The following is a 16,398-nucleotide window of genomic DNA, read 5'->3' on the forward strand; positions in this document are numbered from 1 at the left end:
CCCTTCCTGATCACTTGCTGTACCTGCAGACTATCCTTGTGTGTTTCATGCACAAGTAACCCCCAGGTCCCGCTGTACTGCGGCACTTTGCAATCTTTCTCCATTTAAATAATAACTTGCTCTTTTGATTTTTTTTCCTGCCAAAGTGCATGACCTCACACCTCCGCCACGAACAGATTAAATGGCGGAACAGGCTCGAGGGGCCGAATGGCCGACCCCTGCTCCTATTTCTTAATGCCGTGACTGGAGGGGTGTGACGTTACACCGGAGCAGGACATTTCCCAGCACCCTTTGCTCCCGACGGATCCTGTTTCCGATCTCTATCCGGCGTTCCCTCTCCCTCTCCCAATGGCCATGTTCCAATTCCCGCCCGCAAAGTGCGCACACACTCCCGTTTCTTCCCGTTTGTTTCTTCCGTTCACGGGATGTGAACACTAGCCTGTCCCTCATCGCCCCTCGAGCGAGCCGTCTTATAGAAACATAGAAAATAGGTGCAGGAGCAGGCCATTCAGCCCTTCTAGCCTGCACCGCCATTCAATGAGTTCATGGCTGAACATGAAACTTCAGTACCCCCTTCCTGCTTTCTCGCCATACCCCTTGATCCCCCGAGTAGTAAGGACTTCATCTAACTCCCTTTTGAATATATTTAGTGAATTGGCCTCAACTACTTTCTGTGGTAGAGAATTCCACAGGTTCACCACTCTCTGGGTGAAGAAGTTTCTCCTCATCTCGGTCCTAAATGGCTTACCCCTTATCCTTCGACTGTGACCCCCTGGTTCTGGACTTTCCCAACATTGGGAACATTCTTCCTGCATCTAACCTGTCTAAACCCGTCAGAATTTTAAACGTTTCTATGAGGTCCCCTCTCATTCTTCTGAACTCCAGTGAATACAAGCCCAGTTGATCCAGTCTTTCTTGATAGGTCAGTCCCGCCATCCCGGGAATCAGTCTGGTGAACCTTCGCTGCACTCCCTCAATAGCAAGAATGTCCTTCCTCAAGTTAGGAGACCAAAACTGTACACAATACTCCAGGTGTGGCCTCACCAAGGCCCTGTACAACTGTAGCAACACCTCCCTGCCCCTGTATACAACTGAGGGGTCATTCCAGAGGGGGCAGTTAAGAGTTAACCAGATTGCAGAGGAATCTAGAGTCAGATATCGGCCAGACCGGGTAAGGGCGGTAGATTTCCTTCCCTCAAGGACCCCGATGGGTTTTTCACGACAATCCGGTACTAGCCTTTTTTTTTTAAATTCCAGATTTATTTAATGAACTGAATTTAAATTCTGCCCTCCGTGGTGCCGGGGTGGGATTTGAACTCGGTTCCTCGGACATTAGTCCAGGGCTCTGGATAACCGGCCCAGCGAGGCAGCCACTGTGCTACTGAACCGTGTTGCGGGGGGAGGGAATAACCGCAGCGTCTTAAGGCCGCTTGGGAGGAGAATGGAGAGCTGCGGGAGGGAGCGTCTAAGCCACGGGACCTGGTCCGGAGGCTCCGGGAGAGGTTGGCAAGCGGTCACGGAGTCCTGGAATTGGCGGGAAGCATTCAGGGTTGAATGAACAGGCCCCTGCGCAGGAGACCCATCAGGTCCTCCCGGGCCAGAGATCTGTTGCCCCGACCTGGTCTGGCCGTCATGTCACACCAAATCCCGTAGCAAAGCGGTTACAGGACCAATTCGCGTCACCGTTAAACCGTCAGATCCCTCCCCCCCACCTCCCCCCCACCACCCACCCCCGCAACCGAGCCTGCCGCCTTGACCTCTGACCCCGGCGTCCTGCGCCCCGTCACCGCGGCAACCGGCCTCCGATGTAGTCCATCAACGGCCGCAGCTGCTCCTCCAGCCCCTCGGGCCCTCCGTCGTTGTCCAGGGTCCAGTCCCACCGGACGCCCTCGTCCAGACCACACTCCGACTGTGTGTCGTCCACACCTGCCCGGGAACGGGGGGTCGGGGAGAAGAAACAAAGAAAGACTTGCATTTCTATAGCGCCTCTCACTACCACCAGACGTCTCAAGTCGCTTTACAGCCAGTGAAGTACTTTTCTCGTATAGTCGCTGTTGTATTGTGGGAAACGCGGCAGCTCAATTTGCGCACAGCAAGCTCCCACACACGGCGATGTGATAATGACCCGGATCGTCTGTTTTTAGTGATGTTGGTTGAGGGATAAATATCGGCCCCAGGACACCGGGGAGAACTCCCCTGCTCTTCTTCCAATAGTGGCCCCGGGATCTTTTACATCCACCCGAGAGGGCAGACGGGGCCTCGGTTTAACGTCTCATCCAAAGATGCCACCTCTGACAGCGCAGTGCGGCGCTCCCTCAGCACTGCCCCTCCGACAGTGCGGTGCTCCCTCAGAACTGCCCCTCCGACAGTGCGGCGCTCCCTCAGCACTGCCCCTCCGACAGCGCGGCGCTCCCTCAGTACTGCCCCTCCGACAGTGCGGCGCTCCCTCAGTACTGCCCCTCCGACAGTGCGGCGCTCCCTCAGTACCGCCCCTCCGACAGTGCGGCACTCCCTCAGTACCGCCCCTCCGACAGTGCGGCGCTCCCTCAGTACCGCCCCTCCGACAGTGCGGCGCTCCCTCAGTACTGCCCCTCCGACAGTGCGGCGCTCCCTCAGTACTGCCCCTCCGACAGTGCGGCGCTCCCTCAGCACTGCCTCTCCGACAGTGCGGCGCTCCCTCAGTACTGCCCCTCCGACAGTGCGGCGCTCCCTCAGCACTGCCCCTCCGACAGTGCGGTGCTCCCTCAGTACTGCCCCTCCGACAGTGCGGCGCTCCCTCAGTACTTTCCCTCCGACAGTGCGGCGCTCCCTCAGTACCGCCCCTCCGACAGTGCGGCGCTCCCTCAGTACCACCCCTCCGACAGTGCGACACTCCCTCAGTACCGCCCCTCCGACAGTGCGACACTCCCTCAGTACCGCCCCTCTGACAGTGCGGCACTCCCTCAGTACCGCCCCTCCGACAGTGCGGCGCTCCCTGGAGTGGGACTTGAATCCACATCAGACTCGGAGGCGAGCGCGCTACAAACTGAGCCACAGCCGCTTCACGGGCAGTTCTGAGTCAAGCACTTTGGTGCAGGACTGGAGTCACGTGTAGGCCAGACCCGGTAAGGGTGATCGATTTCTTTCCCTGAAGGCACATTCGTTTTTTTTTTAACGAGAATCCGGCAGTTCCACGCTCACTTTGGCCGAGACCAGGTGTTTAATTCCAGATTTCCCGAGCTGCGGAACTGTTAGGCCGGGTCTCTGAGCTATCCGTCCGACAACGTAAGCGCCATGCCGCCGCGAGCCAGCGTTACCTGCCGTGAAGATCCAGCCTCTCTGTTTCCGTGTCTCCTCTGATGCCGACACGCGCACGGTCTGCACAACCTGGGGAAAGTGCTCCCGGAACCATTCCACGTCTGACCAGCGCCGGGTGTCGCTGACAATCTGGGGGGAAGAAAGGTTGGACTGTCGGGTGATCGCGCCGGGGACAGAACGGGCCAGCGACTGCGTCAGTGCCCCACCCCCCCCCCCCCACACGCAAATGGTCAGGCCTTGCTGGGGTTCAGGGTTCAAGGTTCAGAGTTCCTCGGTCAGCCTCTAGTCCCATTCAAGCAGCCCCTCACCATGGAGGAACCCCGAATGTGTCGACAGCTGGGAGCGGAGTGGGGTCCTGTCTACACTCAACTCACTCACACGGACAGTCTGTCACACACAGATACACATACACACATATACACAGACACATATACAGACACACACATATACACAGACACACACATATACACAGACACATATACAGACACACACAGATACACATACACACATATACACACATATATACAGACACACACATATACACAGACACATATACAGACACACACATATACACAGACACATATACAGACACACATACACACATAGAGACATACACACAGACACAGACACACACTCACTTGAATTCCATTTGGCACATTGACGTAGAACTGAATCTGCCCCTCCGACAGTGTGGCGCTCCCTCAGTACTGCCCCTCCGACACTGCGGCGCTCCCTCAGTACTGCCCCTCCGACAGTGCGGCGCTCCCTCAGTACCGCCCCTCCGACAGTGCGGCGCTCCCTCAGTACTGCCCCTCCGACAGTGCGGCGCTCCCTCAGTACTGCCCCTCCGACAGTGCGGCGCTCCCTCAGTACTGCCCCTCCGACAGTGCGGCGCTCCCTCAGTACTGCCCCTCTGACAGTGCGGCGCTCCCTCAGTACTGCCCCTCCGACAGTGCGGCGCTCCCTCAGTACTGCCCCTCCGACAGTGAACACTCCCTCAGTACTGCCCCTCCGACAGTGAACACTCCCTCGGCACTGCCCCTCCGACAGTGCAGCACTCCCTCAGTACTGCCTCTCCGACAGTGAACACTCCCTCAGTACTGCCCCTCCGACAGTGAACACTCCCTCAGTACTGCCCCTCCGACAGTGCGGCGCTCCCTCAGTACTGCCCCTCCGACAGTGCGGCGCTCCCTCAGTACTGCCCCTCCGACAGTGCGGCGCTCCCTCAGTACTGCCCCTCCGACAGTGCGGCGCTCCCTCAGTACTGCCCCTCCGACAGTGCGGCGCTCCCTCGGCACTGCCCCTCCAACAGTGCGGCGCTCCCTCAGTACTGCCCCTCCGACAGTGCGGCGCTCCCTCGGCACTGCCCCTCCGACAGTGCGGCGCTCCCTCGGCACTGCCCCTCTCGGGTGTGGTCCTCGGGCGAGTCTCTGAATTCCGCGGAGGTGTCCTTACCCAGACAGGCTGCTTCACATCCTTGACGATTAAACGACAGAAGAAGCCGGGATCTCTGTCGCGTTGCTTTTCCCCCCAGCGGATCATTTGTGCTCGGTATCGCTCCTTGTACTCGCTGGCGGCCATCAACTGCTGCAGGTCCAGCCCGTGCTCCTGGTACAGAAAGCAGCAAGTGTCGGTGCACTGCCCTGGTGATGAGTCTCCCAAAACCACATTACACTCACTACCGGTGATCCAAAACTCGGCAGCCCGTGTCCTAACTCGCAACAAGTCCTCTAATTCTGCCCTCCTGACCATCCCCGATTATAATCGCTCCACCATCGGCGGCCGTGCCTTCAGCTGCCTGGGCCCCCAAGCTCTGGAACTCCCTCCCTAAACCTCTCCGCCTCTCTCTCTCCTCCTTTAAGACCCTCCTTAAAACCTCCCTCTGTGACCCAGCTTTTGGTCACCTGTCCTTAATATCTCCTTATCCAGCTCGGGGTCAAATTTTTATCTCATAATACTCCTGTGAAGTGCCCTGGGGTGTTTCACTGCATTACATAGAAACATAGAAAATAGGTGCAGGAGCAGGCTATTCGGCCCTTCTAGCCTGCACCGCCATTCAATGAGTTCATGGCTGAACATTCAACTTCAGTACCCCATTCCTGCTTTCTCGCCATACCCCTTGATCCCCCTAGCAGTAAGGACCTCATCTAACTCCTTTTTGAATATATTTAGTGAATTGGCCTCAACAACTTTCTGTGGTAGAGAATTCCACAGGTTCACCACTCTCTGGGTGAAGAAGTTCCTCCGCATCTCGGTCCTAAATGGCTTACCCCTTATCCTTAGACTGTGACCCCTGGTTCTGGACTTCCCCAACATTGGGAACATTCTTCCTGCATCTAACCTGTCTAACCCCGTCAGAATTTTATATGTTTCTATGAGGTCCCCTCTCATTCTTCTGAACTCCAGTGAATACAAGCCCAGTTGATCCAGTCTTTCTTGATAGGTCAGTCCCGCCATCCCGGGAATCAGTCTGGTGAACCTTCGCTGCACTCCCTCAATAGCAAGAATGTCCTTCCTCAGGTTAGGAGACCAAAACTGTACACAATACTCCAGGTGTGGCCTCACCAATGCCCTGTACAACTGTAGCAACACCTCCCTGCCCCTGTACTCAAATCCCCTTGCTATGAAGGCCAACATGCCATTTGCTTTCTTAACCGCCTGCTGCACCTGCATGCCAACCTTCAATGACTGATGTACCATGACACCCAGGTCTCTTTGCACCTCCCCTTTTCCTAATCTGTCACCATTCAGATAATAGTCTGTCTCTCTGTTTTTACCACCAAAGTGGATAACCTCACATTTATCCACATTATACTTCATCTGCCATGCATTTGCCCACTCACCTAACCTATCCAAGTCGCTCTGCAGCCTCACAGCATCCTCCTCGCAGCTCACACTGCCACCCAACTTAGTGTCATCCGCAAACTTGGAGATACTACACTCAATTCCCTCATCTAAATCATTAATGTACAGTGTAAACAGCTGGGGCCCCAGCACAGAACCCTGCGGTACCCCACTAGTCACTGCCTGCCATTCTGAAAAGTACCCATTTACTCCTACTCTTTGCTTCCTGTCTGACAACCAGTTCTCAATCCATGTCAGTACACTACCCCCAATCCCATGTGCTCTAACTTTGCACATCAATCTCTTGTGTGGGACCTTGTCGAACGCCTTCTGAAAGTCCAAATATACCACATCAACTGGTTCTCCCTTATCCACTCTACTGGAAACATCCTCAAAAAATTCCAGAAGATTTGTCAAGCATGATTTCCCTTTCACAAATCCATGCTGACTTGGACCTATCATGTCACCTCTTTCCAAATGCACTGCTATGACATCCTTAATAATTGATTCCATCATTTTACCCACTACCGATGTCAGGCTGACCGGTCTATAATTCCCTGTTTTCTCTCTCCCTCCTTTTTTAAAAAGTGGGGTTACATTGGCTACCCTCCACTCCATAGGAACTGATCCAGAGTCAATGGAATGTTGGAAAATGACTGTCAACGCATCCACTATTTCCAAGGCCACCTCCTTAAGTACTCTGGGATGCAGTCCATCAGGCCCTGGGGATTTATCGGCCTTCAATCCCATCAATTTCCCCAACACAATTTCCCGGCTAATAAGGATTTCCCTCAGTTCCTCCTCCTTACTAGACCCCCCGACCCCTTTAATAACCGGAAGGTTGTTCGTGTCCTCCTTCGTGAATACCGAACCAAAGTACTTGTTCAATTGGTCCGCCATTTCTTTGTTCCCCGTTATGACTTCCCCTGATTCTGACTGCAGGGGACCTACGTTTGTCTTTACTAACCTTTTTCTCTTTACATATCTATAGAAACTTTTGCAATCCGTCTTAATGTTCCCTGCAAGCTTCTTCTCATACTCCATTTTCCCTGCCCTAATCAAACCCTTTGTCCTCCTCTGCTGAGTTCTAAATTTCTCCCAGTCCCCAGCTAACGAACTGGCCTCAACAACTCTCTGTGGTAGAGAATTCCACAGGTTCACCACTCTCTGGGTGAAGAAGTTTCTCCTCATCTCGGTCCTAAATGGCCTACCCTTTATCCTTAGACTGTGCCCCCTGGTTCTGGACTTCCCCAACATCGGGAACATTCTTCCTGCCTCTAACCTGTTCCAGGCGCTCTATAAATTCAAGTTCTTGTTGTTGCATAAACCACATCCCGTTCAGCAATCACCGCCTGCAGAACAACCGTCAAAAGTCTCAATTGATAATTGCCGCTGATCAAAGTGGACTCAGGTTTCTTAAAATTACTTCCAGCTTTGTGGCTCAGTGGGCAGCAGTCTCTCTCTCTCTCTCTCGCCTCCTTCAGCTACTCATCCAACTCCCGTTTGAAAGCCACGATCGAGTCTGCCTCCAGCACCCTCTCAGGCAGCGCGTTCCAGATCCTAACCACTCGCTGCGGAAAAACCTTTTCCCTCCCGTCGCCTTCTGCCAATCGCCTTAAATCTGTGCCCTCTGGTTCTCCACCCTTCCACCAATGGGAACAGTTTCTCTCTCTCTACTCTGTCCAGACCCCTCGTGATTTTGAACCCCTCGATCAAATCTCCTCTCGGCCTTCTCTGCTCCAAGGGGAACAACCCCAGCTTCTCCAGTCTCTCCCCGTCACTGAAGTCCCTCATCCCGGGAAACATTCCCGGAAATATTTTCTGCACCCTCTCCAAGGCTGCACCCATCCTTCCCACAGTGCGGTGCCCAGAATTGGACACAATACTCCAGTTGAGACTGAACCAGTGTTTTATACAGGTTCATCATAACTTCTACGCTTTTGTACTCTATGCCTCCATTTATGAAGCCCAGGATCCCGTAAACGTTTTTAAACCGCTTTCTCAACCTGCCCTGCCACCTTCATCGATTTGTGCCCATATACCCCCGGAGGTCTCTCTGTTCATGCACCTGTCCCTTGCTGCCCTGTCAGTTGCCGACTGATGGATTTAAAGGGGTATTAAGCTGGTTTTAACAGATGCGGGAGGGAGAAAGGGGGTGGAGTTGGGACGGGGCAGCATGACTGGTTGAGGGAGAGTGAGGGACAAGACAGAGTGAATGAAGAAGCAATGTGCTGTGGGCTGAGCCCACACGAGAGTACCTTGGCATAGTGCTCCTTAATGGGCGCCGACAATCTTAGAATGGCACAGGTTCCGACTCCCAACCTCCAAGACAAAAAGCAGACAAGAGGAAGGTCACAGTCACTCCCGAGTTATCACTGCCAGCCAACCGGAACCTTTCTCCCAGAGGGTCAGAGGGTAAATACTGAGAAGGACTGCAACACATGACAGCAGGGCATGAATAAACTTGCAGAATAGGCACAGAATTGGCAAATGACGTTCAACACAGTTAAACGTCTGCTATTACATTTTGGTCGGAAGAATAGGGAGGTCACTTATTACTGGGAGGGTGTGAGTCTGGGTGGGGTAAAGGAACAAAGGGATCTGGGATACAAATACACAAATCACTAAAAGTTGCAACACGGGTTAGCAAGGCCGTAAAAAAGCAAACCAGGAACTAGGGTTTATTTCCAATTGAAAAGTAGGGAAGTTATGCTAAACCTGTACCGAACCTTGGTTGGACCACACTTGGAGCACTGCGTACGGTTCTGGTCGCCGTGTTATAAAAAGGATATCGAGGCACTGGAGAGGGTGCAGAGATTTACAAAGATGATATCAGAGATGTGAGGGTTTACATATCAGGAAAGGATGAGCAGGCTGGGGGTCTCTTCTCTCTTGAAAAAAGGCTGAGGGGTGAGCTAATAGAGGTCTTTAAAATGATGAAAGGTTTTGATAGAGTGGATACAGAGTGTTTCCACTTGTGGGGAAGAACATAACTAGAGGCCATCGATATCAGATAGTCACCAAGAAAACAGAGAGTCGGGATAAACGGTTCATTGTCTGGTTGGCAACCAGCAACTTGTGGGGTACCGCAGGGATCAGTGCTGGGACCCCAACTATTTACAATCTATATTAACGACTTGGATGAAGGGACTGAGTGTAACGTAGCCAAGTTTGCTGACGATACAAAGATGGGAGGAAAAGCAATGTGTGAGGAGGACACAAAAAAATCAGGCTAAGTGAGTGGGCAAAAATTTGGCAGATGGAATATAATGTTGGAAAGTGTGAGGTCATGCACTTTGGCTGAAAAAATCAAAGAGCAAGTTATTATTTAAATGGAGAAAGATTGTAAAATGCTGCAGTACAGCGGGACCTGGGGGTACTTGTGCATGAAACACAAAAGGTTAGTATGCAGGAACAGCAAGTGATCAGGAAGGCCAATGGTATCTTGGCCTTTATTGCAAAGGGGATGGAGTATAAAAGCAGGGAAGTCTTGCTACAGTTATACAGGGTATTGGTGAGGCCACACCTGGAGTACTGCGTGCAGTTTTGGTTTCCATATTTACAAAAGGGTATACTTGCTTTGGAGGCAGTTCAGAGAAGGTTCACTCGGTTGACTCCGGGGATGAGGGGGTTGACTTATGAGGAAAGGTCGAGTAGGTTGGGCCTCTACTCATTGGAATTGAGAAGAATGAGAGGTGATCTTATCGAAACGTGTAAGATTATGAGGGGGCTTGACAAGGTGGATGCAGAGAGGATGTTTCCACTGATTGGGGAGACTAGAACTAGGGGGCATAATCTTAGAATAAGGGGTTGCATATTTAAAACTGAGATGAGGAGGAATTTCTTCTCTCAGAGGGTTGTAAATCTGTGGAATTCGCTGCCTCAGAGAGCTGTGGAAGCTGGGACATTGAATAAATTTAAGATAGAAATAGACAGTTTCTTAAACGATAAGGGGGCGGGCAGGGAAGTGGAGCTAAGTCCATGATCAGATCAACCATGATCTTATTGAATGGTGGAGCAGGTTCGAGGGGCCGTATGGCCTTCTCCTGCTCCTATTTCTTATGTTCTTATGTAAATCCAATTGGGAATTCAAGAGAAACTTCTTTACCCAGAGAGCGGTGAGAATGTGGCACTCGCTGCCACAGGGAGGGGTTGAGGCGAATAGTAGCGATGTATTTAAGGGGAGGCTGGACAAGCGTATGGGGGAGAAGGGAATAGAGGGTGATGCTGATAGATTTAGATGGGGAAAGACGGGAGGAGGCTCGAGTGGGGCATAAACGCTGGCATGGTCTGTTTGGGCCGAATGGCCTGTTTCTGTGCTGTATATCCGATGTAATCCTAGGTAAATAGGAATAGGAGGAGGCCATTCAGCCCTTCAAGGCTATTCCGTCATTAAATGAGATCATAACTGATCTGCGACCTAACTCCATCTGCCCATATTTGGGAGGGGGAGGGGGAGGGGGAGGGAGGCTGTTCAAAACCCAGAGTGGGGGGAAAGTTGGTCACAAAAATGGGTGGGGGGGGGCGGGGAAAGAGGCCAGGAGATAGGGTCATGCCCCACCCAGTCAAAAATCTGCCTGGGGTTTTTGTTGATTGGGGGGGGGCGGGGTTGAGGCCCGTATAAACCCAGAGGGGCGTAAAGTCGTTCACAAAAAGAGACACGGGGAGGGGAAGACCGGGATCAGGATTAGCGTGCGATGCCCCGCACAGTCGAATATCCCTCCCCCACACAGAGTCTGTAGGTTGGGGTGGGGGCGGGGAGCGGTGGTGGAAGGGATGAAGCCGGTACAATATCCAGAGGTAGTGGGTGTGGTGGGGCAAGAGAGTAGCTCACAAAGAGAGACGTGCCGGGTGGGGAGGGGGGGAGGAAACATAGAAATTAGGTGCAGGAGCAGGCCATTCGGCCCTTCAAGCCTGCACCGCCATTCAATATGATCATGGCTGATCATTCACAAGAAAGAGGGCAGGTGAGAGATGCCATCCACAGTCGAATATCCTTTGGAGTGGTTGTGGCCGGGGGCGGGAGGGGGGGTGGTGGGTGTGAGGACGGTACAAACACAGTAGGGGGTAGGGCGCGAATCACAAAAAGAGACACGGGGGAGGAGGGGAAGGGAGGGGCAGGATTGAGAGATGATGTGATGTCCCCCTACAGTCGAATATCCTTTGGGGGGGGTGGGGGGGGTTGGTTGTGGCCGAAGGCGGGTGTGGGGAGGTGATGAGGACAGTACAAACCCAGTCGGGGGTGAATCACAAAAAGAGACGCGGGGGAGGAGACGGAGGGGGATAATTGTGAGATCGTGTGATGCCTCCCACAGTCGAATATCCGCCGCTTTTTTTTTCGGGGGGGAGTGGGTGGGGACGGTGCAGACTGAGGTGGAGGGTGCAGTGGGGGAGTTTGGCGGCCACTGACCGGCTCTGCAGCGAGTCGGTGATAAAGTCCTTGCCCGCTTTCCTCTTGCCACTGAACAGCAGCAGCAGCGCCGGCGCCATCTTGATCAGGGTTGTACCACTCCCCCTCCGAGAGGGGTGTCCCCACCCAATCCCCAACCACAAACCACAAACCCCCCCCCCTCAAACCACCGCAGCCCCACCTCTCGCTACAACAACCCTCATTAATTCCCTACATAATTATAGACCCTCACCGCCCGGCCCCTACCCCGCCCGACCCTTTTATTGACTTTTATTCGTTCTGTTCCCCCCCTTATCCACATAATGGCACAGTCCAAGCAGGAGCGCACCGCCCAAAGCGCTCCGGGCAGCTCCACCATCAGCTGACCCGGAGATTCGTTCCGCCCGCTTCTTTGTAAAATAGAAAAGAAAGAAGTTGCATTTGCAGAGGTTTGGGGGTGCTAAGTTCTTCCCCCGGTGTCCTGGACTCCAATACTTATCCCTCAATCACCATCACTGAAACACAGAGAGACTGGATCGGTTAGGCTTACCGGCCCTGCTGTTGTACCGGGCCTTGGTGAGACCACACCTGGAATATTGTGTGCAGTTTTGGTCTCCTAATCTGAGGAAGGACATTCTTGCTATTGAGGGAGTGCAGCGAAGGTTCACCAGACTGATTCCCAGGATGGCAGGACTGACATATGAGGAGAGACTGGATCGACTAGGCTTATATTCACTGGAATTTAGAAGGATGAGAGGGGATCTCATAGAAAGATATAAAATTCTAACGGGATTGGACAGGTTAGATGCAGGAAGAATGTTCCCGATGTTGAGGAAGTCCAGAACCAGGGATCACAGTCTAAGGATAAGGGGTAAGCTATTTAGGACCGAGATGAGGAGAAACTTCTTCACCCAGAGAGTGGTGAACCTGTGGAATTCTCTACCACAGAAAGTTGTTGAGGCCAGTTCGTTAGATTTATTCAAAAGGGAGTTCGATGTGGCCATTACGGCTAAAGGGATCAAGGGGTATGGAGAGAAAGCAGGAATGGGGTACTGAGGTGAATGATCAGCCATGATCATATTGAATGGTGGTGCAGGCTCGAAGGGTCGAATAGCCTGCTCCTGCACCTATTTTCTATGTTTCTATGTTATCACATTGCTGTTTGTGGGAGCTTTCTGTGCGCTAATTGAGCTGCCGCGAGTGGAAGTATAGGCCATTATGCACTTTCAATTTTCTGCAGGAAAGAAGCTAGTCACCCCAATTGTGTTACAATAGGGCAGGTGCAGGCTACTAGTGAATCGGCCAGACATTAGCATCGAATTTAGCTGATTACATTAGACTTACTGACATGTTCACCTCAGACTTACCGGAACCAACTCGCCAGTTTAGTTTAGAACAGAACAGGCAGAAGAAAGGTATAAAGATAGATAGGTTCGGAGTGTCCTGGGTGAGAACCTTGGAGCAACACTCGACAGAAGTAGGTACCAGGGAAGAGACCCTTGACAGAACAGTGTTAGTACAGACCGGACCTATTGGTAACTACAAAGTCTAAGTAGTGAGTCTTGTACATCTTCTGTATGAAACGAACATTAATGGTACTGCCATTGTCTAGTGTGTCATTTGGTATTTAACTCAAGAACCGTCGTAGGCAACGACTAGTCACACGACTAGTGAAATTGCCGTTCGAGCAACACCGCGTTTCCCATATTACAACAGTGACTACACTCCAAAAGTACTTCATCGGCTGTAAAGCGCTTTGGGACGTCCTAAGGTCGTGAAAGGCGCTATAGAAATGCTAATCTTTCTTTCGTTATACAGTGCCTTTCCTGCCGTAAGGATGCCTCACAGCGCTTTACAGCCAATGAAGTACTATTTTTTGATGTGTCGTCACTGCAACAATGCAGATAAAGTTGTGCATAATGTACTCGTTCATGGCAACGTCTCCGTTTGAAATCCGTGGTTTATGTCTTCTTCCATCCCTCCCTAGTTGATTTTTTTTTTGCGTTTGAGATCTTTTCATTCCGAATATGTTTTCATTTTTTTGTCATTCTCTTCCCCGGAGACACCTTTCACCACCTTGGGACGTCCCAAAGTGTTTTACAGCAAATGAAGTATTTTTGAAGTGTAAACCCTGTTGTAATGTAGGAAACATGTTTAAAACAAGTTCAGGGGGCAAGGAAAGTGGAGCTTAAAGCTTGTTACATCTCTAAGTTTTTCCAGTTCTGACGATCAATCGATCCCTCCATCTGCCCATCTATCTGTCACTTCAGGAAAGATGTAAAGGCCTCAGTAAGGGTGTAGAGGAGGTTTGAAATAAACCAGAAACTGCTGGAAATACTCAGCGGGTCAGGCAACATCTGTGGAGAGAGAAACAGTTCACATATCAGTTGACCTGCTGAGCGTTTCCAGCATGTTCTGTTTGTAATTTCAGATTTTCAGTATCTGCAGTAATTTGCACTTGTTGTAAGGGGGTGAGGGCCTGTCCCTTTAAGAGTGAAGCACATTCAATAGAGGGGATGAGGACTTGTCCCTTTAAGAGTGAAGCCCATTCAATAGATGGAAATAAGGAGCTGTCCCTTTAAAATTGATCATTCACTTGGGGATGGGGCGCTTTCCCTTCAGGAATCAGCCAGTTCAAGGGGAGGAGGGGAGGATCTTTGCCTTTAAGAGTGAAGCCCAATCAATAGAGGAGGATGAGGACCTGTCCCTTTAAGAGTGAACAATCACTGGGGATGACGCTCTTTCCCTTTAAGAGTGAAATCCCATTCAATAGAGGAGGATGAGGATCTTTCCCTTTAAGAGTGAACATTCATTAGGGGATGAGGCTCTTTCCCCTTTCGGAGTGAAGCCGAGTCAAAGGGAGGAGTGAGGACCTGTCGCTTTAAGAGTGAGAATTCCAATGGGGAGGAAAGTGAGGAGCTGCCCCTTTAAGAGTGAGAATTCAATGGGGAGGAGAGTGAGCAGCTGCCCCTTTAAGAGTGAGAACTCAATGGGGAGGAGAGTGAGCAGCTGCCCCTTTAAGAGTGAGAATTCAATGGGGAGGAGTGAGGAGCTGCCCCTTTAAGAGTGAGAATTCAATGGGGAGGAGAGTGAGCAGCTGCCCCTTTAAGAGTGATAATTCCAATGGGGAGGAGAGTGAGCAGCTGCCCCTTTAAGAGTGCAGCCCATTCATTCAGTGGCTGAAGGGCGCGTTGACGTCACCGCCAGAGCACGCCGCCTCCCCTCTCACCCCCCCCCCACCACCCCACGCGCTGAATGAGCGGCGCCCTGTGATTGGCGGGCGGCCGTTGCCGGGCCGGCCGGCCAGCCAATGGGACGTCGCGTTTCGGAAAGCGGCGGCGGCGGCAGCAGCAGGAGGCGCGGATCGCGGCGGCCGGGTTTGAGTTGTGTGCGAGCGGCCGAGGTGGTCGGGTGCCCCGGTTGTTGTTGTTGTTTTTGGGGGTTCTTCCAGCTGCGGAAATAATAATTAAATTGCCGGGAGAAAAAAAAAACATGAGGTAAAAAAAAATGTTCCGGGGCGGAGGGGCTGGCGGGGAGTTTCCCCGCGGGAGGGCCATCCGGGCCCGGGGCGTCGAATAATGGAGCCCGGGGCCTCATGGCGCGCCTCCATTTTGCGGCTTTTTCTCATCCTTTTTTTTTTGTAATCATTTAAATGTATAATTTCGTGTTTTTTGAAACTTCGATTGTTGCATTAATTCATGTGCAAAGTGTTTGGGCTTTGGTGCATTCTTTTATTGTTGTGTTTTTTCCCCTCAATTTGTCTAAATTTGTGGATTTTATTGAAGCTTTTGTGTAATTTCTGCATTTTTTCCCCCACCCCTCACCCCCCACACCTCCCCCTCCCCTCACCCCCCACACCTCCCCCTCCCCTCACCCCCCAACACCCTCCCCCTCCCCTCACCCCCCAACACCCTCCCCCTCCCCTCACCCCCCACACCTCCCCCTCCCCTCACCCCCCACACCTCCCCCTCCCCTCACCCCCCACACCTCCCCCTCCCCTCACCCCCCACACCTCCCCCTCCCCTCACCCCCCAACACCCTCCCCCTCCCCTCACCCCCCAACACCCTCCCCCTCCCCTCACCCCCCACACCCTCCCCCTCCCCTCACCCCCCACACCTCCCCCTCCCCTCACCCCCCACACCTCCCCCTCCCCTCACCCCCCACACCTCCCCCTCCCCTCACCCCCCACACCTCCCCCTCCCCTCACCCCCCACACCTCCCCCTCCCCTCACCCCCCACACCTCCCCCTCCCCTCACCCCCCACACCTCCCCCTCCCCTCACCCCCCACACCTCCCCCCTCCCCTCACCCCCCCACACCTCCCCCTCCCCCTCACCCCCCACACCTCCCCCTCCCCTCACCCCCCACACCTCCCCCTCCCCTCACCCCCCACACCTCCCCTCCCCTCACCCCCCACACCTCCCCTCCCCTCACCCCCCACACCTCCCCCCCCTCACCCCCCACACCTCCCCCTCCCCCCACCCCCCCACACCTCCCCCTCCCCTCACCCCCCACACCTCCCCCTCCCCTCACCCCCCACACCTCCCCCTCCCCTCACCCCCCACACCTCCCCCTCCCCTCACCCCCCACACCTCCTCCCCTCACCCCCCACACCTCCCCCTCCCCTCACCCCCCACACCTCCCCCTCCCCTCACCCCCCACACCTCCCCCTCCCCTCACCCCCCACACCTCCCCCTCCCCTCACCCCCCACACCTCCCCCTCCCCTACCCCTCCCCCTACCCCTCACCCCCCCTACCCCTCACCCCCCCTACCCCTCACCCCCCCCTACACCCTCCCCTCACCCCCCCCTACACCCTCCCCTCACCCCCCCTACACCCTCCCCCTCCCCCTCACCCCCCACACCTCC

General features: G+C 53.5%; 2 protein-coding genes across 4 annotated transcripts in view; one reads left to right on the top strand and one right to left on the bottom strand.

The window, feature by feature from the left end:
- Positions 1-1,751: 1,751 nt before the first annotated feature.
- Positions 1,752-11,626, bottom strand: pmvk (phosphomevalonate kinase). Of its 2 annotated transcripts, none has more exons than XM_070868718.1 (4): positions 11,552-11,626; positions 4,753-4,905; positions 3,297-3,426; positions 1,752-1,926 (listed from the first exon to the last, which is right to left on the bottom strand). In XM_070868718.1, exons 2-4 carry the CDS (start codon positions 4,876-4,878, stop codon positions 1,784-1,786), a joined length of 399 nt encoding a protein of 132 aa, XP_070724819.1. In that variant the 5' UTR covers positions 4,879-4,905; positions 11,552-11,626; the 3' UTR covers positions 1,752-1,783. The 2 variants fall into 2 exon arrangements, with proteins under 2 accessions (XP_070724819.1, XP_070724818.1); XM_070868717.1 differs by lacking the exon at positions 11,552-11,626 and adding an exon at positions 8,400-8,457.
- A 3,231-nt stretch (positions 11,627-14,857) lies between these two features.
- ilf2 (interleukin enhancer binding factor 2) overlaps positions 14,858-16,398 on the top strand; it is a 33,909-nt gene continuing 32,368 nt past the window's right edge. For both annotated transcript variants that reach the window (XM_070868556.1, XM_070868557.1), the window contains exon 1: positions 14,858-15,027. In XM_070868556.1, coding sequence (XP_070724657.1) covers positions 15,023-15,027 — 5 coding nt within the window. In that variant the 5' untranslated portion in view covers positions 14,858-15,022. The remainder of the gene's footprint in view (positions 15,028-16,398) is intronic.

This window comes from Pristiophorus japonicus, chromosome 30, assembly GCF_044704955.1.
Source record: "Pristiophorus japonicus isolate sPriJap1 chromosome 30, sPriJap1.hap1, whole genome shotgun sequence".
NCBI lineage: Eukaryota > Metazoa > Chordata > Chondrichthyes > Pristiophoridae > Pristiophorus > Pristiophorus japonicus.

Coding starts and splice junctions, on each gene's coding strand:
- pmvk (XM_070868718.1), bottom strand. CDS start 4,878: ATGGCCGCCAGCGAGTACAAGGAGCGATACCGAGCACAAATGATCCGC. Junction 3,427..4,752: donor ATGTGAAGCAGCCTGTCTGG/GTAAGGACACCT, acceptor TCTTCCCCCCAG/ATTGTCAGCGACACCCGGCG. Junction 1,927..3,296: donor AGGCTGGATCTTCACGGCAG/GTAACGCTGGCT, acceptor GTTCCCGGGCAG/GTGTGGACGACACACAGTCG.